Source organism: Schistocerca piceifrons, chromosome 10 (genome assembly GCF_021461385.2).
Source record: "Schistocerca piceifrons isolate TAMUIC-IGC-003096 chromosome 10, iqSchPice1.1, whole genome shotgun sequence".
Classification (NCBI taxonomy): domain Eukaryota; kingdom Metazoa; phylum Arthropoda; class Insecta; order Orthoptera; family Acrididae; genus Schistocerca; species Schistocerca piceifrons.
In genome coordinates, this window is record NC_060147.1 from 8694537 (window position 1) to 8720562 (window position 26026).

At 42.1% G+C, this 26026-nt stretch overlaps 2 protein-coding genes across 3 annotated transcripts in view; one reads left to right on the forward strand and one right to left on the reverse strand.

Moving 5' to 3' along the window:
- LOC124718906 (PHD finger protein 14) overlaps window positions 1-3073 on the reverse strand; it is a 173349-nt gene extending 170276 nt beyond the window's left edge. For both annotated transcript variants that reach the window (XM_047244553.1, XM_047244554.1), the window contains exon 1: window positions 2944-3073. In XM_047244553.1, the coding sequence (XP_047100509.1) occupies window positions 2944-2953 (10 nt within the window). In that variant the 5' untranslated portion in view covers window positions 2954-3073. The remainder of the gene's footprint in view (window positions 1-2943) is intronic.
- A 201-nt stretch (window positions 3074-3274) lies between these two features.
- Window positions 3275-26026, forward strand: part of LOC124719025 — a 47102-nt gene continuing 24350 nt past the window's right edge. The window contains exons 1-2 of the mRNA XM_047244695.1: window positions 3275-3646; window positions 15712-15897. Coding sequence (XP_047100651.1) covers window positions 3482-3646; window positions 15712-15897 — 351 coding nt within the window. The 5' untranslated portion in view covers window positions 3275-3481. The remainder of the gene's footprint in view (window positions 3647-15711; window positions 15898-26026) is intronic.

Consider the following 26026-nt stretch of genomic DNA (forward strand, 5'->3'; position numbering starts at 1 on the left):
TTGATTACTAATCAAAGACGCTAGTACTCCTACACCAGGGGGATGAGTATTTACTCAGTAAATTTAGTGTTTGAGGCACAGCTCTACGTGACCCTGAATGCAATGGCGTGAGTGAGGTGACTGAAGCGGGAGGTTCTGCAATCCTAGTACAACCTTTTTATGCTACAGGGGCAAGGCAAAGTCATATTGTCTGCTGGATACTAGGGCAACCAGAAACTCGTGAGAATGTGACCTACAGGCAGATGATGGAGACCCATACACAAATAAGGATTCTGCTATTCCACTAGGCCTACATGCTGTTATTTCACATCTTAGTGGATGCTGTCATGTTATCAGTTCACATGTGAATGGGAGAATGAGTTATTGGAGACACAAAACAACAAGCTATGCCAAGCAAAGACTCACTGTCATTCGAACTGCTCCGACAGAAATAACTTGCACAGACGAGAGTCGAGGGAAATATTCAGTGTGAGCTGCCAGCTTTGACCTGTGACAAATAATAGATGCTGTCACGTTACCTTTTGGTGCATATATGCAGAGTTTTGTTGTTAGTTGATGAAGCTGATGTATATGAAGTGAAAAAAAAAGAAGAAGAAAAACTGGTTGTGGCAACAGATTGATCTGTATCTTAGCTCGAGGTATAGATTCAGGTTGGAAGGTGACAATTTGGCTGTCAGTTGGTGAAGCCAACAAATGTGAACTAAAAACGCTTGTTTATGGTGTCAGACTGACCTGTAACTTACACCATTTGAAAAAATTGCCACCAATGTCACATTATAATCACCATGTTGTATATGGCATGATTCACATGTTCACTATGTCAGTGGTCAAACTCACAGACTGTGTGGAATATTCCTCTTTATTCCACATACGAGATTAAGGACAGAGTACAGTCCTATAATACATGGCCAACACTTTGGGCCATGTCTCCTTCAGTACGCCCTGCCATAATTGCATTCTACGTTCAGAAAAGAATGCAATAATTTGTCTACATAGTATTCTGCTCCACCTTCAGGAAATGAGCTGAGCATGACAAAAGTTTTCAAGTTTTGCAGTTTACCTACATTCTTGTGCACCTTAAAGGAACAGCAGCCATGAGAAAATCTACAGAAAACTGTAAAGGAGTTGAATGGGAAGAAGTGGGAAATTACTAAAAAAATTAAAAAAGCCCACAATTGCTTGCAACAGTAACATTCAGTATCTAAACTGGCATCACAGCGTAAGCAAAGATTACTAACATTAGTCGACCAACAAGATTTCATGCTGTTACTTCAGGGTGTATTTACTATGGGTTTTTTTTTTCATTTATTCATACAGGGATAATGACACAATGTTATAAGATTTGTCAAGATAACACAAAGAAAATAAATAGCCCAAAATATACATAAATACACAATATATAAGTACACTTTCTACAACAGATGATCAGTCACAGCCTTGAAGGAACGACACTGCGATCTGCCTGCAACGATTTAGGACAAACCAAAGCAACTCTAAATCACCATGGCTGGACAGAAGAAATTCCACCCTCCTGAATATGAGGTCAGTGTCTTAACAACTGCACCACATCATTTTCTTGGTCTCTACTGTACAATGTTCTTTTATTAGATGTTAAGACATTGCAATGACAGACCCGGGAAAAATATAATAATACTCCGTAAGTAAGATGCATTGCAAATCATTTAGTGAAATAATCTAGCACTGCTACGGAAAGAATAGGATGTAATCTACTCTATTGAACATAATAGCTACTGTAAACTCACTCTATCATTTCTCTATCTCTGTTTTTTTTTACAATAACCATCCTATTTTGGTGTCGACAGAAGCGTCCGATCCAACGCGTCGGCTTTGACCCGTGACTTAAGGGTGTTGTCGTGTGTGACATCATGACGGCGCAGAGTTTGGTTTGAGTGTGGCTGTCTCCAGTTCTGTTTTATCTTATTTTATTTACTTTTCTGATCTGTTCGTTCTATCCCGTGAGATTTTTTTTTTAAAAAGACAAAAAACACTAATCAGCTACTGAAGCATCTTTATCTTCTATGGGTTGTAGGGGTTACGACCCCTGGGGAGGTGGGTGGGTAATCATGCATGGCTGTCTTCACTTCCACGTTGTAGCTACGCAAGGCGTCTAAATTTGTTTATATTTAGTTTGCCCCCCCAATCAAAACACCCATTTCCCGCGCTTGTCCCGTTAGTGTCATTAGGCTTCTTGTGGAAAGTGTGTGTATTTGTTTTTGTTTCCGCCATATTTGTGACGTCATGGGTCAAAGCAGACGGGTGGGATCGGACGCTTCCGTATTTCCCTATTTTGTTTTCTCTTCACGGGTCTTACATATTTATCAATCCCTCCTTAAAATTTTTTTGACGGTCAATGTGCTGAAATGTCATTTCTTCAGCTTGCACAGTTATTACGTGTTTTTTTTAGTAAGTAAAAAACAGTTCTCAGTCAAATTCTGTACGTTAGGGATGGATATAATATCATATTTACTGCTAACCCAGTATTAAAAAACACCTGTTCAAATTTGGGGAGGCTAACACAAAAAGTAAATTATGAAGTCGAACTGATGGTCTCTAGAGAAACGAACCGAATTCTTTTCAACACAACTAAAAGAAAAAGAAGAAACATAAACAACGAGAGAGGGGAGAGGAAACGCTACCCGGCTTGTGTGGGTATTACTGTAAGCACTTTTACGTTGCCGTTAATTTATATCACGGGACGAACGGCCTTCGTCTCATTTTCTGATTAATACAAACATGGAACTTTTTTTCACTTTTACTTATAACTTTGTTTACGATCACTGGGTTTACAACAAAAATATTTAGCCGCGACGCCTACACTGATGAAGCGTGGTCAGTAGCTGTAAACGATACAAATCTTCATAACACGGATGTCTGACGCAATATTAAATAGCATAAATAAGGAACTCCTTCTGCAATACTTACAGCCACTCATTGTTGACGGTAAAACTGTTCCTTCTCAACACCACGACGCGACATCCAAAAGACATTCGTCCTAAACACAGTGTTTGTTTGCAATTCGCCATAAGCCACATTCAGCGATACTGCGTGTCCACATTGCGGAATGTCGATTAAATTGTCAGAAAAATGTGTTTGTAATAATCTTGCTTTAAAACAAAAATTATAGTGCAGTAACTGTAATATTGGATTTATGTCTCAAACTAATTTTTAATACTATTAGGTTACTATATCAAGAAGCTATTGTCATTGGCAGCGATCTTACGCAACGTTGGTGGCGACGAAAATAATCGTTTGTCATCAGCTGATCGCTTGCAAGTGATTCAAATTTCTACGCAAGATGACGCATATTTTTGTAAACAGTTTTTAGAATCTAATTAGTAATGGAAACCGTATCTGTTGTGTTGCTTTGATGACATGTTGATCTCAGTGAGGAATCTTAACAGTCTACGAAGCGTATATATGTTATTGACAGTTGTACTCCTGTACATAGAACAAATGTGAGATGTGCGATATACAGAAATTGGTGAATTTATTGCGCGAGAATGTTGATGCTATCAGCAGTGGACATAGTTTATTGGTTCTCACAGTTCCAGTGCTACAAAAATTGAATGAGTCGTTTGTTCTTATAAACGAACAGGCACCAAATTCCAAGGATGCTGCGGTCCAGGTAGGAATGATGACAGCTAATAAATAACTGTAAAGAAATGTGAAAATGATCATTGTGCTCAAGAGAGGTATTGGTAAACTAACATAACCAAGTGTATATGCAGATGAGGTACATATTTCATGAGATTCACGCCAAAAATGATAGCAGTCATCACTTTGTTGGTATAATACTGCTCAACAATCGACAGTATATTATGTAGATGAAAAATTTAATGCTCCTAAGGAGAATTTTAACGAGCAATGTCGCTTGTTTAATATGATGGAAATGTGCCGTAAAGCTAAAGTTAATAATATCGAAAAGTGCTAAATTTAGACAAAGAATTTTAATCGGGCAACCCACTTATAATAAAGAAAACAGTATTCTTATCGTATGAAAGAAAATTATTTGCAAGTGATAGCCTAATACCTTTCTTGTTTGCGTTGGCTGATTTGTTTATATGTTATAATTTCGTATTTGGCACATATATGTACGGGGTGGTTGTTTTTTTAGTGAACTTGACTGTCAGTAGCCTATAGGCGCAAAACTAGAATATAGTTCACATATTTCTTAATAACGACACTTCAAATTTTGCAAATCGGTGGATGATTAAATTATTTGGCAGCACAGCAAACTCTAACAATGCCAAATCCGGGACACAATAACAACAATATGAAGAGAGGTACACATAGCCAAAAGTGACAGAGTAGGGTATGGCGAGACGAATGAGACGAGCATTTCAGGGCGAGTGCAGCATTCTCCATAAGCTAAATCAGAAAGAATATTAAACAGCCATGGATCACGAGAGGGATTCAAGCCTCTTGTGAAGAGAAAAGGGATATGTATCTGTTGTAAAGAACAAGTAGAGACCCTGCAGTTGTTGCACACTACAAAAACTACTCAAAATTACTAAGAAAAGTTATCAAAAATTCAAGGAACATGAACATAATGTCAGAAATTAATATTTCCGACAACAGAATTGAACTGAGTGGAAGGGCTACAAGTAGCAAATACATTTAATAATTAATTCTTAAGTATAGTAAACAATATAGGGTCAAACAGTTCAAGAGAAAAGTCACAGCAGTATATTAGGAAAGCAACTCTCATAAAACTCAATTATGTAAATGTATCAGTGACTTCTCCTTCTGAAATCAAGAAATTGATGTATTCTCTCGAAAACAAAAGCTGGTCTGGTTTTGGTGGTGTCTCCAACAGAGTACTAAAGATTTGATCCCATGCAATAAGCACTGCCTTATTTGAAGTATATGTAATGTGTCACTAGCTGAAGGCATTTTTCCAGAGAGATTGAAATACGCCATTGTCAAATCTCTCTTAAAGGAAGGCGATAGGGGAGATGTCAATAACTACTGACTTGTTTTGCTGCTGTCATCATTTTCAAAAATTTTTGGGAATGTGTTGATTTCTAGGACAGTATCTCACCAGAGCAACAATAATATCCTCAGCAAATAACAGTTTTTCCTTTTAGAAGGGTCACTCTTGTGAGAATGCCATGTATGTGTTCACTCACTTGTTTTACAAGCATTAAATAACAAAGTGGTGCTGGTTGGTATATCCTGCGACCTGTCTAAGGCATTTGACAGTGTAAATCACAATATTCTCCTAGATAAACTGAAGTTTTATTGGGCTGATGGTATAGGCAACAGTGTATAATGCCATATGTAACTAAAAGGTGCACTTAATAATTGAACCAATCTAGTTTGGGGACATTATTCTTACTTGGGAGGAATCATGTATGGGGTTCCCCAAGGCTCAGTCTAAGTCCACTATTGTTCCTCATATATGTTAACAATTTTCGGGACTAGTGTAGCAGGGGATACAACCCGTCGGCTTTGGACATTGACGTCACAAGTCGCCAATCGAGAAGCGATTCTTCTTAGTGTTGTAGCTCCCTTCAGTGGCTGATAAGTGTTTTTTGGCTTTTTAAAAAAAAAATCTCACGAGATAGAATAAACAGATCCACTTTATTAAGCAATCAGTAAAAAAACGAAACTGAAACATAACAGCAAAAGCGAAAATCGTAAACTGCTATCTGGCGACTTGTGACGTCATTGTCCAAAGCCGACGGGTTGTATCCCCTGCTGCACTAGACCCCAATTTTCCATCTAATGTACAAAAAGCAGAATTAGTTCTTTTTGTTGAGAACACTAGTACTGTAATCAGTACAAACACACATACAGCAACAGAGCAAATAGTAAACAATGTTCTTAAAAATATCATTGACTGGTTTTCTGCAAATGGTCTCACCCATAATTGTAAATAGGCACAATGTATTCATTTATGCACATTTAGGGGTACTACACCAATAATAAATGTAACACATAGTGAGGAAATAATTAATGGGCGGAAAGATCAAAATTCTTAGGTGTTGATACAGATAAGAATTTAAATTGGAAAAAGCACATTTTGGAACTCTTGAAACAACTTAGTTCAATCATATTTGCACTCAGAATCATTGCAGAGCTTGGGAAGAGACAAATGAGGATGTTTACATATTTTGCATTCATTCATCTTTAATAAAGAAAGTCTTCATTGCTCAAAAATGTGCTGTAAGAATATGTGGCGCTCACCTGTGATCATCTTATAGACATCTGTTTAAGGAGTTGGGCATTCTGATAACTGCTTCACAGTACATTTATTCCCCCACGAAGTTTGTTTCAAGTAATCGTCTTCAAATCTAAAGGAACAATGATGTACATAATTACAATATCAGAAGGAAAAATGGCATTCATTACTCCAAAGTTTGTCTTTAGCACGAAAAAAGGGTGCACAATGCTGCAACTAAAATTTTTGATGACTTATCTAGCAATATAAAATGTCTGACAGATGTCCAGTAAAACTTTAAAACAAACTGAAAAAAGTTTGCCCTCGATAACTTTTTCTTTTCCATAGAATTATTATTATTATTGTTGTTGTTGTTGTTGTTGTTGTTGTTGTTGTTGTTGTTGTTGTTATTGTTATGTGTAAAAGATGGTGGGTAGGAATTGCTGAGTGCAAAAAAAAATTTTTTTTAAGTGTTCAGTGTGTAACCATATTTACAAATTAATTTGCAATGTGAATGTAAAATGACTCATTCTACATTTTTACGATTTATCACATGTATGAAATGAAGAGAAAAAACTAGAAGGAAGATCCATTAAACATATTACTAGATGGAAAAAGGATAAAACACAAAAACTCATTTGTGTGCCTGGGAAGTTTAAAGACAGAATGGAACCTGCACAGAAGAAATAAGGAACAGGACTCTATGAGAAAGAGAGCATTTGAAAAGGTGAAACAGTTGCTAACATCTAGAAGAATTCCAATGAGCCGAGCAAAGGATTTTCTGCATGTTATATGTAGAGTATAGTGTTATATAGCAGTAAATCACAGACAGTTAAAAAGGAAGAAGAAAAATATTTAGAAAGTTTTTAAATGTGGCTGTGGAGAAGAAGGCTTAAATTGAAGTGGACAGACAGACTAAAGAATGAAGAAAACTGGGGAAAATAGAAGATTATTTGGAAGTGATCAGGAAGAGGAAAAATATCTTTTCCGTTATACATACTGCGTAAGAATTGCCTGCTGCGTATAATTATAGAGGGAAAAGTGGAAGGAAAGAGAAGTAGTGGTAGGAAGAGAACTGTAATGATGGATGACATTGGAAGAGGACAAGCGTACAAGCAGATAAAGGAAGAGGACACGATACCTGTCATAAGACAGGTAGGGCTACATTAAAGAAGAAACTATTCACCTGGGAAGAGGTGCTGAGTCGGAGACACGCACAGGAGGTAAACTGCCTGCCACTCAGTAACTTCTTGTGTGTGCTGAGCAGCAAACTGCCTAAGTCTCATTGTTGATAGAAAAATCTTTTATTTTCTACTTTCTCTCTTCAGTACATTTTTACTATTGAAACAAGCCAACTTCCTGTGCACTCTCTCGCTCCCGCTGCCATTAACTGACATTTACAGGCCATCGGAACTGTGAGGATATTCCCACGATGTTATTTCAGTCAATTGTGAGCAGAGAAACTATACATCGACCGTGAACTATCCGCAGTAAATGCTACTCCTATTTGTGTCGGCGTTCGTGCCTCAGGAGAGAGGAAAGGCTTAGAGTGTTACAGTCTCTTGAAATCCCACCTCCGAATACGAGAATACAAAAGTCACAGTTTGTACATACCTGCGATAGGGCTCAAAATAGTACACGAGTGCTAAAATTTCAAACATAAAATACACTTAATAAGACAGTAAAGATGAAAAATACGATACTGACATATTCCATATTTACGGTGGAAACTGTGCAACTGAATTGCTACGAATGAGGCAGACCTGTAGGGTTGAGAAAAAACTCGAGCTTCGAGAAAGTTGGACAATCAAAAATGGCACTACTTGTGAGGCGACAGTCGTGACAGAGTTTCGTACGCTCTCGGACTCAAATATAATGACACTGTCACGATATATGTGGTATTGGCCAGAAGGATCTCACGGTATTATCTGTTCGGGATTTAATCTGTTTAAACAACTCACTCAGTGCCTAGCTTTTGTAGCCCTCGGACAGGTTAATAGTCTCAGCAAGGGGGAATTTTGACGTAACAAATGTGGCAACATTGTACAACATTTCCGGGAAGAAATGAAGCACAAAATATTGTGGTGAGCGTATTGGCCACGAGTTGTGGCGTGTTTGTAGCAGGCTTTTGCATACTGTGTTTCTGGGTAAGGCGGAAGAGGGCACACACTGTGGATGTGCCGACACACGAGTTACCGGTAGAGCAGTTGACCGGCATTGGTTTACGGCACCACTTGCAGGCAGGCAGATGTGGCCTGGCAGGCACAGTGTAGAAGTGCGAACTAATCGAGCCAGTACAGGGCACTGACACATTTTGAAGAATGCGTGCGGTGCAGTTACAACAGCGCTTAGGGACCTGCGTGTTGCTGTTGTGGTCTTCAGTCCTGAGACTGGTTTGATGCGGCTCTCCATGCTACTCTATCCTGTGCAGGCTTCTTCATCTCCCAGTACCTATTGCACCCTACATCCTTCCGAATCTGCTTAGTGTATTCATCTCTTGGTCACCCTCTACGATTTTTACCCTCCACACTGCCCTCCAATACTAAATTGGTGATCCATCGATGCCTCAGAACGTGTCCTACCAACCGATCCCTTCTTCTAGGCAAGTTGTACCACAAACTCCTCTTCTCCCCAATTCTATTCAATACCTCCTCATTAGTTATGTGATCTACCCATCTAATCTTCACCATTCTTCTGTAGCACCACATTTTGGTAGCTTCTATTCTCTTCTTGTCTAAACTATTTATCGTCCATGTTTCACTTCCATACATGGCTACACTCCATACAAATACTTTCAGAAACGACTTCCTGACACTTAAATCAATACTCGATGTTAACAAATTTCTCTTCTTCCAAAACGCTTTCATTGCCATTGCTAGTCTACATTTTATATCCTGTCTACTTCGACCATCATCAGTTATTTTGCTCCCCAAATAGCAAAACTCCTTTACTATTTTAAGTGTCTCATTTCCTAATCTAATTCCCTCAGCATCACCCGACTTAATTCGACTACATTCCATTATCCTCGTTTTGCTTTTGTTGATGTTCATCTTATGCCCTCCTTTCAAGACACTGTCCATTCCGTTCAACTGCTCTTCCAAGTCCTTTGCTGTCTCTGACAGAATTACAATGTCATCGGTGAATCTCAGAGTTTTTATTTCTTCTCCGTGGATTTTAATACCTACTTCGAACTTTTCTTTTGTTTCCTTTAGTGCTTGCTGAATATACAGATTGAATAGCATCGGGGAGAGGCTACAACCCTGTCTCACTCCCTTCCCAACGACTGCTTCCCTTTCGTGCCCCTCGACTCTTGTAACTGCCATCTGCTTTCTGTACTAATTATAAATAGCCTTTCGCTTCCAGTATTTTACCCCTGCCACCTTCAGAATTTGAAAGAGAGTATTCCAGTCAACATTCTGCATGTAGGGCTGAAGAAAGCTGATGTCGTAATTGTTAAAGAGTACCCCTCCCTCCCCTTCCAGAGGATCTTGGTCAGCGGCATAAGGAAGAGACATATAAATGAGACTGGAGGCTCAAAGGGGCAGCCGTATTGCCATTCTGTCCCTGTCTAGAACCAGAGAGAACAACAATTGTTTAAGTCGCAGGCCAATCACGACGACCTCCCGGTGACGGATATCTGCGGCCGACTGGCTCACCGAAACTGCCACTGAGTGAGGTGGCGCAGTGGGTAACACACTGGACTCGCATTCGGGAGGACAATGGTTCAATCCCGTGTCCAGCCATCCTGATTCAGGTTTTCTGTGATTTCCCTAAATCGCTCCAGGCAAATGCCGGGATGGTTCCTTTGAAAGGGTACGGTCGACTTCCTTCTCCGTCCTTGCCTAATCCGATGAGACCGATGACCTTGCTGTCTGGTCTCCTTCCCCAAACAACCCAACCCCGAAATTGCCACTGTAGGTGTGGCAGGCCTGCCCGCACCATTGCGAGGAGCGAGAGGGCTGCTAGCCTACACGCTCTGGGTGATCTTGTCTGGCAGACTTTAAGCTGCCATTCGCAGGGATGGTACTGCGGTGCCAACTTGCAGCCTCTCGATTGCAGAGCTGACTGCGTTCGCTTCTTTACCGACGAAGCAACCTCTATCGGAACTGGTATCGTCAGTCTACGTTATCGTCATCTGTGGACCAGAGGCAATCCTCGGGGAACGGTCGATGTGTCTCATCGACAACAGGTCAGCGTCGACATGTCAGGGATTTCGGGGACCACATATTTGGACCGGTTGTCCTTCCACAACGCCTCGTACCTGGAGTTCCTGCGGAATACTCTGCCTGTCCTGCTCGGGAATGTGCCTCTGGCAATACGAGAGAATGGCTCATTTACTCCTTGCGTCATCTTTCCTGGACGGTGGGTAGGACACAGAGGTGCTGTAGCGTGGCCTACTAGATCGTTGGACTTAAATGCCCAGGATTTTTACCTGTTGGGGAATCTGAAAAGCATTCTGTATGCTGAACCAGTTCCCGATGTGTGGACTTTTCGAAAGCACGTTTGCGATGCCTGTGACACTATTCAGAGGGATGCCGGAACGTGCAAAAGAGTGTGGCAATCTGCGATGTGACGCGAATATGTGCATTGCATCGTGTGGAGGCCACTTTGAACATCTGTCGTGACGTGGATGCGATGCAGCTCTGTACCGTGTTCTGGGCCGATCTGTTGTCGTTGCACACACACCGGCCATTTCCAGAAAATGTTCGTAGGATGTTTTTTCCTCCATTTTCAGTCATGAATCCGTTCCTGCAGTTTTGTTAATGTTCACCTTGTAAATCATTCTTATCCATATTTTTTTAGGTGTGTGTCAATAGACTCAGACTGTGATCTTCTTCACATTAGAGCTCCAGGTTTTTTCTTTACTGAGATTAAGAAGCATAAATCTTCCAGAATTTCCCTGTTTTCAGATATTTCAATGATCAGCTTAAAAATATAGTCGTGTGTTTCATCACCTGATCCCTTAGACGCTATCGTGTCTTCACACACTTCGTCACATCCTTTAATTCTCTTACAGCCTTAAGAACTCTTCTTGTAAGAGGGGAAACCTAAGCTGGTCAGATGCTATGCTATACTATGCTATTTTCGTTTTCAAGATCCTTTATCTCTGCTGGCTTCTTGCAGGATTTTTGTACTCATTACTTCCATCTTTTGTGCACTTATTTGCTTTCGAATATCAGTTTCGGCTGAAGGGCACATTGGCTGTGACTCCTCCATTGCTCGTTGATGACAGCAATTCATTATTGTTGTTTGTAAGCCAATGAGGTGGTACTATACGGTAGCTGACGAGAATTGCTAATTCGGATGACTCGTTTGGCAGAAGATGCGAATGGAGTAACTTTCGTTTTTGACACAGAGAGTGTGAGATTGGTAATCGTCGATCTAGCTGTCACGGAATGTGAGGTTTAGGTACTGGTTTTTATAATTTTTTTTCTCATATCGTGTGTCTCGCAGTACGATAATATTTTGGCTCAGTGGTACAGTGCCAAACTACAAATCCGAATATCTCAGGTTCGATTGCTGGCGAATCCTAGGACTTCTATCCGGCACTTTTCACTTCTTTCACCTCTGGCACTGTTTGTTGACGTGGAAAACGCAAAGTTGCACCACGTCACACTGCAGGCCCCTATAGCTGGCTGGGTTGATTGAGTTGAAACAATATTCGCATTGATGAGTGCTTTCTTCCTTTTCTTGGGATATTGTTTTGTGTTCCAATGTTATAGTCTGGTTATTATTTGACAAAGTCAAAAACCAGCTGTGGTGACTGATCTACAGCATAGCCTGACGATCATTTCAAATACTTTGTGGAGTGTTTTCAGAATGTCCCAGTTTCTGAGGTGGTGGTCAGACAGAAACTTACAGAATATTCTATTTTGTATTACTGCATTCTGCACAATGTATGAGGGTGGTCTGGTAAGTCTAGTAAATTACTGTGAAAGAATTGAACACTTTTATTGCACTTTCACAGTCGGTAAGCCCAAGTGTTCAAAGATCCTATAAAGAAATTCAACAATGTACTGTGTACACTTCATTGTCAGCAGCTGTCTAAATTGTCAGTACGTTGACTGCTATCGAAAATGGAGTTTCGTGCTGTTATTAAACATTTTCATTTGAAGGGTTAGACTGCAGCACAAATGAAAACAGAGTTAGTGAAGTTTCCACAGACTCTGCACTGTCTCTGAAAGCAGTTTACTTTTGGATTAACAAATTTAAATGTGGTCGGACAAGCACTGAAGACGAAGCACGCTACGGCCGTCCGGTGAAGGTTACTACAGAGGAAACCACTGAAAAAATCTACAATACAGTAATGCCAGAAAGATCGCCGGATAAAAATTCGGGAGATTGCCGAGACTGTAGGCATATCGACTGAGCGAGTGCACTATATACCGTACAGAAAACTGGCTACGAAGAAGCTGTGTGCGAGGTGGGTGCTGCGACTGCTCGGTCTGCCGGAAGCACGTCCGCTGCAGTATTTTGACAGAATGTGTGGCAGTGTTTAATGGCGATTCGCAAGACTTTTTGTGCCGTTTTGTGACCTCTGATGAAACCTGGATCCACCATGACACACCGGAGTCAAAACTCCAGTTAAAACAGTGAACAGAGTTACGGTATATTGATAATGTTTACTTATGGACCGTCTGACAGCAGCTGAATAAAACACAATTAATACATAGGCCTGCCATGCAGGAATTTTGAAACAAGATATAAAGAACATATCAGATGTTGGAAGTATGAAACAAACCATTCCACATTTGCAGAGCATTTGAAACACTATAACCATCATCCTACAAACATGGAACAAGAAATGGAAATAATGAGAATAAGCAACCATGACAAACATCTTATACAAATGCAAGAATACTTCCACATCCAGAAAGCCATAGCAGAAAACAAACACGTGATAAATGAACAAACAAACGTCAGCACATGCTCCCTACTACACCTAATAAACGAAATGATAACATAAAACAAAAAAACACTTCCCCACACCATCTGGACACACACACACACACACACACACACACACACACACACACACACACACACACACAAAATTTAATATGACACCAAAACACACACACACAGACAAACGCATACACGAACAGACCACAGATACTTCAATAATTACACTCATAAGTTTGGCAATAACGTTCGATCTTTGGCAAAAACATTTGACAGTCGGCAACAGAAACCGAAACATTGCACTAAAACAAGCGTTCAGTTCATAGTGATGTGGAATGTGGAGAAAAAAACCGCAAATTGGCATTCATAAGAAGAAGAACAACACCAAAAATGCAACAGGAGCGTAATATGTAAGAAATTGTCCACGCAACCTGTAAGTAGAGTTCAAAACACTACTACTAAATAGGAAATACCAACCACCAGAACTGTTTATAACCTAAGGCACAGAGACAAAAATGTAAATTAAATAGCTAACATGTGTACATATTCCAGGCCACTGATGATGCCTTGCGGAAAATAATGGCAAAACGTGTATGGCACTAAAATTGTCTTTTATTCAGTTGCTGTCAGACAGTCCATAAGTAAAAATTATCAATATACCGTGATATTACACACAACTGAGGAAGACAGGACTACAAAAGTTGACGATGTCAGTGAACAGAGGCTGGCGAAAGTGCAACGAAGACTGCAGAGACCGTCTTGTCAGCCAGTAAGGTGGCGGACAATGTTTTTTGGGTTTCTCGAGGAATAATCCTCGTAGATTATTTGGAAAAGGGCAGAACCGTAACTGGACCCCACAGTACCGTCCAGAGATTGCGATGCCACACCAAATTCGGTAACACGTATAGAAGTGCAGACGTTAGTGAGGTCTCCCTGCAATCTACAATGAGCTGTGGGAGATGATCCTGAAGATCGAGCCTCCACCCTCAGAAGAACGGCACCCCCGCACCAGAGGTCAGTGCCGAGACGAGTGCGGAAACTCGCTGCCCGAGTTTGTGAGTTCGTCGGAGGAGGTGGTGTATGGCTGACAAGTTGTTGGAGTTTCAGATGAGCTCATAGTGTGGTTAAAGTTGAACATTGTACCTCAACAGAGCTTTCAATTGATTCCTCATCCACAGTATCCACAGTGACTTATTCCTGCTCCCTAACTTGAAACTTTTGCTTGCAGCGAAGAAATTTTCATGAAGTCGGGAAGTGATAGTTGGAATCAACAAGTATTTTGCAGAGTCTGACAGAACCTAGTTTTCCAGTGGGATGACAAAAGTGTAGGACTGCTGGACTGAGTGTATATTGCAGTGTTACGTGGCTTTATACTTAATTACAGAATTACTATTTTATCAGTTGATTTGTTTTCACCACATAACACCCGCTGTTTACGTCCTCCTTCGTTGCTGAGCGATGTATCACTTTTCGTTCTGACACCGCAACCCTTCCATTCCTATATCTTTACTACTCTTTATCTATATAAATGGTGAACTATTGGTTTTGCCGTTTAGCAATTTTTTAATAACTCTGGAAGTATTACAGGCATTGGGTCCCACCTAATGTGTCACCTGCCTATACGTTTTACACGTACCTTTCCAGACTCGATCGATCTGTTTACAGAGAGAAAGCAGAATATCTCTTCCTTTGTCCTCGTCCAACAATGTCTTAGGAAGCTCGACACCCTCGCGGTCCGGTCTCTTCTGTGGCTCGCAGTAGTTCGCAGCATTCGTTTTATTCCTTCCTTACTTGCCGTTACGTCGAACTTTTGTTGTGATCGTCGGGCGACGTCTTCCACGTTATCCGCAACATAAATAAACTTTCTTCCCACAGTATTTCTGAAAACCCAAAACCAAACTTAAAGAACATAATAATAATAATAACTGTCCTTACAATTATTCGTATAAGTCTTTGTCGATTTAATGAGGGGTGGCACAGGCCTAAGCCTTGTAACACCACGCAATGTAACAATATTATGAGAAGGAAAGTTGCTACTCACCATATAGTGGAGATGCTGAGTCGCAGATAGGCACAACAAAAAGACTCTCACAGTTATAGCTTTCAGCCATTAAGACCTTTGTCAACAATAGACACACACACTCACGCAACCACACGACTGCAGTCCCAGGCAACTGAAACCACGCTGCGAGCAGCAGCACCAGTGCACGATGGGAGTGGCAACTGGGGGGGGGGGGGGGGGGGGGGGCAGGGGGGCCGTGTATGTTGGGGGTGGTGGACAGTGAAGTGCTGCAGGTGAGACAGAAGGCAGGGGAATGGTCGTGAGGAGGTCGGGTGAGCGCTGAAAAGAGAGAAATAAAAAGACTGGGTGTGGTGGTGCAATGGAGGCTGTGTAGTGCCAGAATAGGAACAGAGGAGGGGCCGGGTGGGTGAGGACAGTGACTCACGAATGTTGAGGGTGGGAGGGTTACGGGAATGTAGGATGTATTGCAGGGAAAGTTCCCACATGTGCAATTTAGAAAAGCCGGTGTTGTTTCTATTTCCCATTTGCCACGTGCGAGAATACGTTCCGAGTGAGTCCGTACTTCCGGAGACAGTAAGGTTGACCCGGAGTTCTCTCGCAGGTGCCGGCAGATGCCATCGTGGAGCAGAGGCTGCTGGATGACCTCGCCTTCCTGCTGCGGCTCGTGCGGAGGACTCCGGGCCTGCGGCTCGTCAGCAGCAGCGCCTGCCACCCGGGGGAGGAGCCGCAGTCGCCGGCCGTCAGCGTCGAGCAGTTCCACTCCCTGCGTCACCTCGTCTTGCACAAGGTTCGTGAAAAAGGCGTGGTGCATAGCCCCGTGCGTTCCCCGACCCCCTACATCTACATCTACGTCTACATTTATACTCCGCAAGCCACCTCACGGTATGTGGTGGATCGCATTTTACGTGCCACTGTCATTACCTCCCTTTCCTGTTCCAGTCGCGTATAGTTCGCGGGAAGAACGACTGTCTGAAAGCCTCCGTGCGCGCTCTAATCTCTCTAATTTTACATTGTGATCTCCTCGGGAGGTATAAGTAGGGGGAAGCAATATATTCGATACCTCATCCAGAAACGCACCCTCTCGAAACCTGGGCAGCAAGCTACACCGCGATGCAGAGCGCCTCTCTTGCAGAGTCTGCCACTCGAGTTTGCTAAACATCTCCGTAACGCTATCACGCTTACCAAATAACCCTGTGACGAAACGCGCCGCTCTTCTTTGGATCTTCTCTATCTCCTCCGTCAACCCGATCTGGTACGGATCCCACACTGACGAGCAATACTCAATTATAGGTCGAACGAGTGTTTTGTGAGCCACCTCCTTTGTTGATGGACTACATTTTCTAAGGACTCTCCCAATGAATCTCAACCTGGTACCCGCCTTACCAACAATTTATTTTATATGATCATTCCACTTCAAATCATGCCGCAAGCATACTCCCAGATATTTTACAGAAGTAACTGCTACCAGTGTTTGTTCCGCTATCATATAATCATACAGTAAAGGATCCTTCTTTCTATGTATTCGCAATACATTACATTTGTCTATGTTAATGGTCAGTTGCCACTGCCTGCACCAAATGCCTATCCGCTGCAGATCTTCCTGCATTTCGCTGCAATTTTCTAATGCTGCAACTTCTCTGTATACTACAGCATCATCTGCGAAAAGCCACATGGAACTTCCGACACTATCTACTAAGTCATTTATATATAGTGTGAAAAGCAATGGTCCCATAACACTCCCCTGTGGCATGCCAGAGGTTACTTTAACGTCTGTAGATGTCTCTCCGTTGAGAACAACGTGTGTCGAATTACAAGGAAGGAGAACAGTTGGCAGGTGCTTACTTCTGGGGCGAGAGATTTTGAGTATTACCATCACGAGCACTTAAAATAAAAACATATATTTCTAGCTTTCGGTAATTCGAAGTTCTCTTCACGGGAAGGAAGCTGCATCTGGCAGGGGAGGTTATGAAGCATGAGCAGAGGCCGAGAGGGAGCTGTCCCCTTCTCTCCTCTCCCTCAGGGTGGAACTTTAAAGTTCCAAAAGCCAGAAACAATTTTTTTCTTCTTCAAAATGTCTCTGAAGTCGGTATTTGAAGTTTGATCTCTTTGTAAACTAACATTGATCTATATTGAATTTTCCTTTCGATATATAATTCCATAATTACACTTTCTGGAAGTTACTGAAACAGCTTGCACAGAGTTTCGGGGTTAAAGTGCACTTTTGGTGTCAGTGGCTCTTCCACTGAAGACTTGAATTTTGACAAACTGTTAAGTATGACAACATATTCTCTGTGTCTCAGACAGTGAATGATTTTTGTTGAAGAGAAAACTTTCCTACACAGAATTTCCTAAAATGTTACATTTATAAATTGTGAAAATATGAGTTAATCATTTTTTTAATCGAATTAACTGTAGGTTCTTGGTTAAGTATTGTAAATTAACCAAACAAACACCAATTTTTTGTCTTGTTGCACAAATTTTATTACAGTTATTGCACAACTTAAGTTTCACATTATAAGTACATTACTAATTCCAAATATGATAAAGCAGAGATAAACATGATGATCAGGCAAAGATAAACAATTTCAATATCTTAGAGTATCAATCCTTGGCTTAATGTAAAATTACTTTAATGGCCATTTTTTGACAAATTTCATATGGAATTGTACAATTCAGCAATTACACTAAGATGACTAAACGTACCTCATAATAAAGCTATGCCTCAGCCTAGAAATTTTTTTAATCTATTCACGGTCTGAGGACCAAAGTTTTACTTCTATCTAGGGGCTGTGGTATCATCTACAGGTATGTTGATGATCTCTGCTTTTGATGTGCAAAGGTGCTAACAGACAACTCCATAAATTTGTAGAAAAATGAATCAGTGGCACAATAATATAAAGGACACCATGGACTTAGGGGAACCTAGCATAAATTTCCTGAACGTTAGCTTAAAGTTAGAAGGCAGCAACCACAAATTTAAAATTTATAAAAAACACTCTTTTACTGACACATTCATCCTGGTATCTCCGCAACACCCTACAGCCTATAACGTGCAGCATTCTGTCACACGATCCACCATCTCCTTTCTATTCCCACGTCTCGAGACGACTGCGACTGTGAACTTAATACGATAAAAACGATAGCCACAAATAATGAATTTGATCCTGACATCAGCGACAGAACTCTAAGTAAAGAGATGAAGAAGCAAACCAGGTTTCTGTTGTGTCCAGTGAACAACACAGACAAAGTGGAAAAGAAATGGTGCAAATTACTTTTTATAGGAAAAAGGTCAAAAGGATAAGTAACATTTTGGAGATATATGGTTTCTGTGTGCTTTTCTACACCCCTCAGATAATAGGTATTTGCTTGTTCAATGCAAAATACAAGCAACCAGTTACCACAAAAAGTGGGGTTTCTTACGATCATATACCGGGAGTGTCAATCTTGCTACACTGGAAGACTGGGAGATCAGTCTGCACCAGCGTTAAAGAACATCATAGAAACTGGAGATTGTAGAGGCCTAGTTCAACCTTTGTGGAACATTGTCTTATGAAAAACTACAAATACACTCATGTTCAGAAAAAAAACAGAACACCTCAAATGACTAGAGATAGGATTTTTATATCCACAGGACACGTACATTAGTATGTTGTGCAGAAATCTGAACCACGTTAGCCCAAAGGTTAGAGGTCAATGTCAATATCGTGGCGCAACATTACATATCAGTAAATTGTGCCCGCAGCTCTCGTCGTCACTATAAAGTGACAGTAATGGACCTTTGTGATTTTTGCAGACGTGCAGGATGCCTTGCAGATATATGCACGGATTTTAGTGTCAGATCAGTGAGTTTGTAAGAGACCGCATTATTGGCACGAGAGAATACGATGCATCCGTCCGGGAAATTACTGCTCGTGTGGGACGAAGTGTGTCGGCAGTGCGATGGGTGTTTGCGGGACGGTTTACGGAAGGCCGAAGAACGCGACAATCTGGGTCGGGTCACACCGCTGAGACTGCACCCCGAGAAGATGGACACTTCGTCCGGGTGGCAGGACAGAACACACTGTATATTATCGGAGGTGACAGCCCGTCCTGTTTATTACGGCACAGGTTATGTGCACCTCGTCCTCTTCTCCGCCAACCTTTGACGAATGTGCCTAAACGTGCTAAATGGCAATGGTGTGTGGAATGATGTTATTGGGGACAAGAATGGCCTCACATTGTGTTTTCGGACGAATCCGGGTCCTGTCGGTTTGAAAATGATAGCCGCATTTTGTTTCGCCACAAACAGGGAGAGGAGCATCGCAGTTACTGCATTCGCACGAGATGTACAGCACCGACTCGGCACCATGCGGTGTGGGGTGCTGTTGGTTATAACCACAAATCACAGTTGGTTCTCCGGGGTACTGTGACCAGTCTGACCTACATTAATGACATCCTGCGAGCTGTAAGCGTACCCTTTCTGCACGACACTGCAGATGCTATTTTTCAGTAAGACAATGCACGATCACATGCTGCTGCCCAAATGTGCACCTCCTCGGTGTCACAGGATGTTCACCCTTTGCTCTGGTCCACCAGATCACCAGACTTATTGCCAGTAGAAAACCTGTGGGATACGGTGAGACGACAGGTGCCGAGCTGTGAGCCAATACGAACCGCCACAGATGAACTTTGGAACCAGGTGAATGCAGCACAAACGGCTGTACCACAGGATGCCATTGGCGCATTATAAGCGTCAGTGCCGTCACGCACGGAACGAGTTATCGGGGCCCTTGGCAGATCCTGTGCCTGCTTGGCAATGGGACACGTGCTGAACCGAGGTGACTGAAATGCCAATCATTTCTGCAGAACATACAATGTACAAGTCGTGTGAATAGGAACATCCTATCTCTAGTCATTTGAGGTGTTCTGTTCTTTCTGAATGTGAGCGCACGTAACATATGTGGAAGTCACCATAATGAGATTTTCACTCTGCAGCGGAGTGTACGCTGATATGAAACTTCCTGGCAGATTAAAACTGTGTGCCGGACCGAGACTCGAACTCGGGACCTTTGCCTTTCGCGGGCAAGTGCTGTACCGACTGAGCTACCCGAGCACGACTCACGCCCCGTCCTCACAGCTTTACTTTCGCCAGTACCTCGCTTCCTACCTTCCAAACTTTACAGAAGCTCTCCTGCGAACCTTGCAAAACTAGCACTCCTGAAAGATAGGATATTGCGGAGACATGGCTCAGCCACAGTTTTAATCTGCCAGGAAGTTTCATATCAGCGCACACTCCGCTGCAGAGTGAAAATCTCATTCTGGAAACATCCCCCAGGCTGTGGCTAAGCCGTGCCTCCGCAATATCCTTTCTTTCAGGAGTGCTAGTTCTGCAAGGTTCGCAGGAGAGCTTCTGTAAAGTTTGGAATGTAGGAGATGAGGTACTGGCAGAAGTAAAGCTGTGAGGACGGGGCGTGAGTCGTGCTTGGGTGGCTCAGTTGGTAGAGCACTTGTCCGCGAAAGGCAAAGGTCCCGAGTTCGAGTCTCGGTCTGGCACACAGTTTTAATCTGCCAGGAAGTTTCAGATGTGGAAGTCTTAAACACAGAGGAAAAGGGATCACAATTCCTCCAGTTAGAAATTCTAGAAATTGAAATACCGATGTGTATATCCCCATACTTATTGTTTAATTAGCAAACCCAATTCAATTATTCACCTCCCTTCAGATGATATCACAACTCATAGATAGATGTAAAACTTTGGGTCTGCATCCACGAATACATAAAAAAGTTCGTGTATTGCATAGCTTTATTCCTAGTTATGTTTAGCCATTTTGAGGTGTTTATCTTTGCCTAATCATGTTTGTCTTTGCTTTATCATCTTTGGAATCAGTAACGTACTTGAAAATAGGCTTATAACCCGAAACCTAGGTTGTGCAGTAACCGTAATAAGATTTGAGAAACAAGATAAAAAAATCAGTGTTTGTTTAGTTAACCAATATTGTTGTTAAATTAACAGGTATTCTAGTAGAAAAGTACTATGGGTTTCAAGGTAAATGATAACAGCCAAACAGTTGCAGGATGAAGATTTATTGAAATCCTTGACCACGGTTTCGGTATATCTAAATATACCTTCATCAGAAGCAAAAATACACGGGAACAGGAAGACACCTTCATTAGCAAAAAACTTAGTACCATAACTGAGATAGAAGAAAAAAAACAAACACTTATTGCTTTAAGTAACCATGAAAATTACCAAAGTACTACAAGTACAAAAACTTTAAGTCACTTACTAAAATCACATCCTGCAGTGGAGATACATAAAACAATCATGTCAAAGGCGTTGGCAGTAGTTAAAATTAAAATATCAGTTCCATCTGTCCAGCATAATTATGAAGAGATGGTCGATGCAAATGTGGCATATTATCAGTACATAGCCTGTGAACTAGCGTGAAGAGGGTGTGAAACCATAGGTATGTATCCCTGGGTCTTAATGTGCGCAAGTGTCTCACACATACCACAAGTGCTCTCTCTCAGTGAAAATGTCTGCCCTAGTGCTTCCACACCCTCTGCACGCTAGTTCACAGGCTAAGTACTGATAATACGCCGTGTTCGCATCAACCATCTCTTCATAATTATACTGGACAGATGGAACTGATATTTTAATTTTAACTACTGCCAACGCCTTTGACATGATTGTTTTATGTATCTCCACTGCAGGATGTGATTTTAGTAAGTGACTTAAAGTTTTTGTGCTTGTAGTACTTTGGTGATTTTCATGGTTACTTAAAGCAATAAGTGTTTGTTTTTTTCTTCTGTCAGTTATGATGCTAAGTTTTTTTCTAATGAAGGTGTCTTTCTGTTCAGATGCATTTTTGCTTCTGATGAAGGTACATTTAGATATACCGAAACCGTGGTCAAGTATGTCAATAAATCTTTATCCTGCAACTGTTTGGCTGTTATTATTTACCTTGAAGCTTTTCAACAGTTGCTGCTTCAGCCATGTTTAAAATTTTGTACAATGGGTTTACTTGTTAGGTGCCTTTAAAATTGTGTTAAAGTGTAATATACCTTTTGAATGATTGACTATGACAGTATTATCTGGTTTCCGGAAACTTGTATCGAAGTTAGATTTATTTTATATGAAAACACTATTATGTGAATGTATTTCTGTCTTCCTGGATTTGAAGCTGTTATATTGACTGAATAGAAACATTTTCAGTTGGTGCAGAACTGCAAATTTGCTTAAGAAATGAAATGTACATCTACATCTGCATCTGGGTCCATACTCTACGAGCCACCATACGGTGCACGGCAGTGGTTACATGGTACGACTGCTAGTCATTTCCTGTCCCTTTCTGCTCACAAATAGAGCGAGGCAAAAAGGACTGTCTGTATGCCTCCGTGTGGTTGTTGTTGTTGTTGTTGTTGTGGTCTTCAGTCCTGAGACTGGTTTGATGCAGCTGCCCATGCTACTCTGTCCTGTGCAGGCTGCTTCTTCTCCCAGTACCTACTGCAACCTGCATCCTTCTGAACCTGCTTAGTGTATTCATCTCTTGGTCTCCCTCTACGATTTTTACCCTCCACACTGCCCTCCAATACTAAATTGGTGATCCCTTGATGCCTCAGAACATGTCCTACCAACCGATCCCTTCTTCTAGTCAAGTTGTGCCACAAACTTCTCCTCTCCCCAATTCTATTCAATACCTCCTCATTAGTTATGTGATCTACCCATCTAATCTTCAGCTTTCTTCTGTAGCACCACATTTCGAAAGCTTCTATTCTCTTCTTGTCCAAACTATTGATTGTCTGTACGAGCCGTAATTTCTCTTATCTTACCACTGGTGGATGCACAGTCGCGGGTCTCTTCTGAATGCGGGGATTACTACAGCGCGGAGAGATACAAGCTCGCAGTGTTTCCTTCCCGTGTTATTTTGTGGGAGAAATGTAGGGCTGAGAGATGAGGAGAGAAATACTCTCCACACTATTTACTTTGCACTAGGACTGACAGGGAATCCTTTTTGACTACAGAGCTATTATTCTTTGTTGCCATCTTGAGGGCAGGGTTGGGAAATTAGGAGCACTCTCTAAAATTAGAACTGCTTCAGTTCTGTTTAAAAGGGCAGACCACGCTCAGTCGTGAGTGCCGCCTGCCTGTGACGAGGTAAGTGATGTTTCTGTAACCGCCACCTTCCACAACAGTCTCAGTGTTGTATGGGTGTCATCTTCCACTGCAACTTCCTTTCACAGACTGATGACAAGTTACACGCTAATTTGGAGCGGTGGTTTGCATTTTGTCCTCCACACCCATTGGGGACCAGAGAACAGTAGAGTTGATACGGGGCCCTTCATTCAGCCTATGAAGGTGGCACGTCGGCTGAAGGCGTCAGCTTCAAATGTACGAGATTCGGCACATTTCTTCTTGCTCTAATGGCAGCCTCATGTGTAGGGATTGTTTATGTACGTTCCACTAGAACTATCTTTGTCTCTCGCCCAACCCCACCCCTTTCCTGTGTGTCAACGGTGGGGAACACCATTCACCCTGAATGAGATTTTCACTCTGCAGCAGAGTGTGTGCTGATATGAAACTTTCCTAGCAGATTAAAACAGTGTGCCGGACCGAGACTCGAACTCGGGACCTTTGCCTTTCGCGGGCAAGTGCTCTACCAACCGAGGTACCCAAGCACGACTCACGCCCCGTCCTCACAGCTTTACTTCTGCCAGTACCTCGTCTCCTACCTTCCAAACTTTACAGACACTCTCCTGTGAACCTTGCAGAACTAGCACTCCTGAAAGAAAGGATATTGCGGAGACACGGCTTAGCCACAGCCTGGGGGATGTTTCCAGAATGAGATTTTCACTCTGCAGCAGAGTGTGCGCTGATATGAAACTTTCTTGGCAGATTAAAACTGTGTGCCGGACTGAGATTCGAACTCAGTCCCGAGTTCGAGTCTCGATCCGGCACACAGTTTTAATCTGCCAGGAAAGTTTCACCATTCACCCTGTTCACCAGTTTACACTCTCTTCCAAATAGAAAAGTAAATCCGGGACTATCGATTGAATTACTTATTGTGAGGCCGAGAAGAAATACGATCTCCGAAGTACGACAGAGATGCTTTGCCATTGGCGAGGTCACCCTCTATACTGGCGGTACTCTTGCACTTCATGCCTTCGTCGTCAGGCCTTCGGGGCTGCTCGACTACATCTGTTCTGCTTGTGGTCGGGACCGCTCCTCCTAGTGTTTCCCCACACACTTTCGGGAACGTCGACCTCCCACCCGTCGGCGGTGTCTATTTTCGATTCACAGCCGGAGGAGCGACACCCTCCTCCGTCCCTCGGGACGTTCCCCTCCTGGGATTCTGCTGAGATGTAACTGGATACTGGACAGTGGCCGACGGAGCCACAGGTTGTCAGTTGTCGCTTTGCAGTCCTCTCGTGTCCCTGAAACTAGGGCAGACGAGCTCTCGTGGACATCGAAATTGTCCGACTACAATACTTACTTCTGTGAATTTCTCCACTCTCTGACATTGCCCTGTATTCCCATTCGCCAGCTTCCGCGATCTTGGCAGTCTTCCACTTTCAGTTCTCGCTTCCTCGTCATTCCAGTTACTCCTGCTCTGCACATTAATCTCGGCTGTCCACACTTCCTCCTTCCTGGTGGCGACTGCTCCGGGATCACTTTTGGCCGTAGCCCTCGCTCCATTCGCCGTACGTGGTCGTACCGTTTAAGAGCTCTGTTCTCAGCTCCTTGCATGACTAGTCGTTCTGTATCCATTATCTCCCTAATTTCTGCATTTCTTCTCCATTCTGTTCTGAATATCCTGGCATCTATACATCTCTACTTCCCGTACTATTCTTCTCTGCCGCTCCCCTGAGGCTCGTCCTTCTGTACCGTATGTCAGTATACTTTCCAGTACTATTTTCAGAATCCTCTTCTTTGTTTCTTTTGATACTGCCCAGCTCTACAGAACTCCATTTACCGTTTTAATTGCTCCTCTTGCCTGCTGGATCCTTCATTCCACATCTGCTTCACAGCTTCCCGAGAAAGGGATAAGCAATCCTAAGTATTTAAACTGCTTTATTGCCGTAATAGTTCCTTGTGGCAGCATTATATCACTTCCATCTCCTCCCACTACTAGATATCCTGTTTTGCTCATTTTTATTCTACACCCGCCGTGTTCAAATCCTTCCATTAAATTCTGTATCATGTATTTAACATCCTCTCTACTTTATGCTATCCGTACATGATAATTGACAGATAATAATTAGTAGATAATAGGTGCCAGAAAGGAAATCCCATACCTTCGCATGACTGATTCCACCGTTCCGGTATATACTGCATATATATTTTAAACAGGGTTGCTGAATGCTGCAGCCTTGTGCAAGTCCTTTTCATGTTTGGACTGTCTCACTCAACTTTCTCCCTACTTTAACTGCTGCGTATGATTTGTGGTATATTTTTTGAATTAGAGATATCTGTTGTGCTTTTACATCTACATACTCCATTGTTTTCCATAGTCCATTAACGGGTGCAGAGTCGTACATTTTGTCTAAATCCAAAAAATTAGGTGTACTTCCTGACCCTTAGAACATAGTTCCTCACTTATGTGTCTAAGGCTAAAAATACTATACATACAGGAGTGTCCAATGGGAAAATCTGCCTGTTCCTCTCTCATCTTTCCCTCAATCTCGTCCTCCAACCTGTTTTTCAGTACCGCACTAAAATCTCTGTTGACAGAAGCCCTAATATTAATTCTCCTATAATTATTTGGGTAGTTCTTGTTTCCTTTTTTGTAGATAGCAGATACGTATGATACACACAGCTCTCTAGGTATTTTGTCTCCCTCCTTAACCTGATTGAACAATGTACATATAAAAACTCAACATTTGAGGTGGTCCATATTTCCACAGTTCGATAACAACTACTCCTCATCCACTTACCT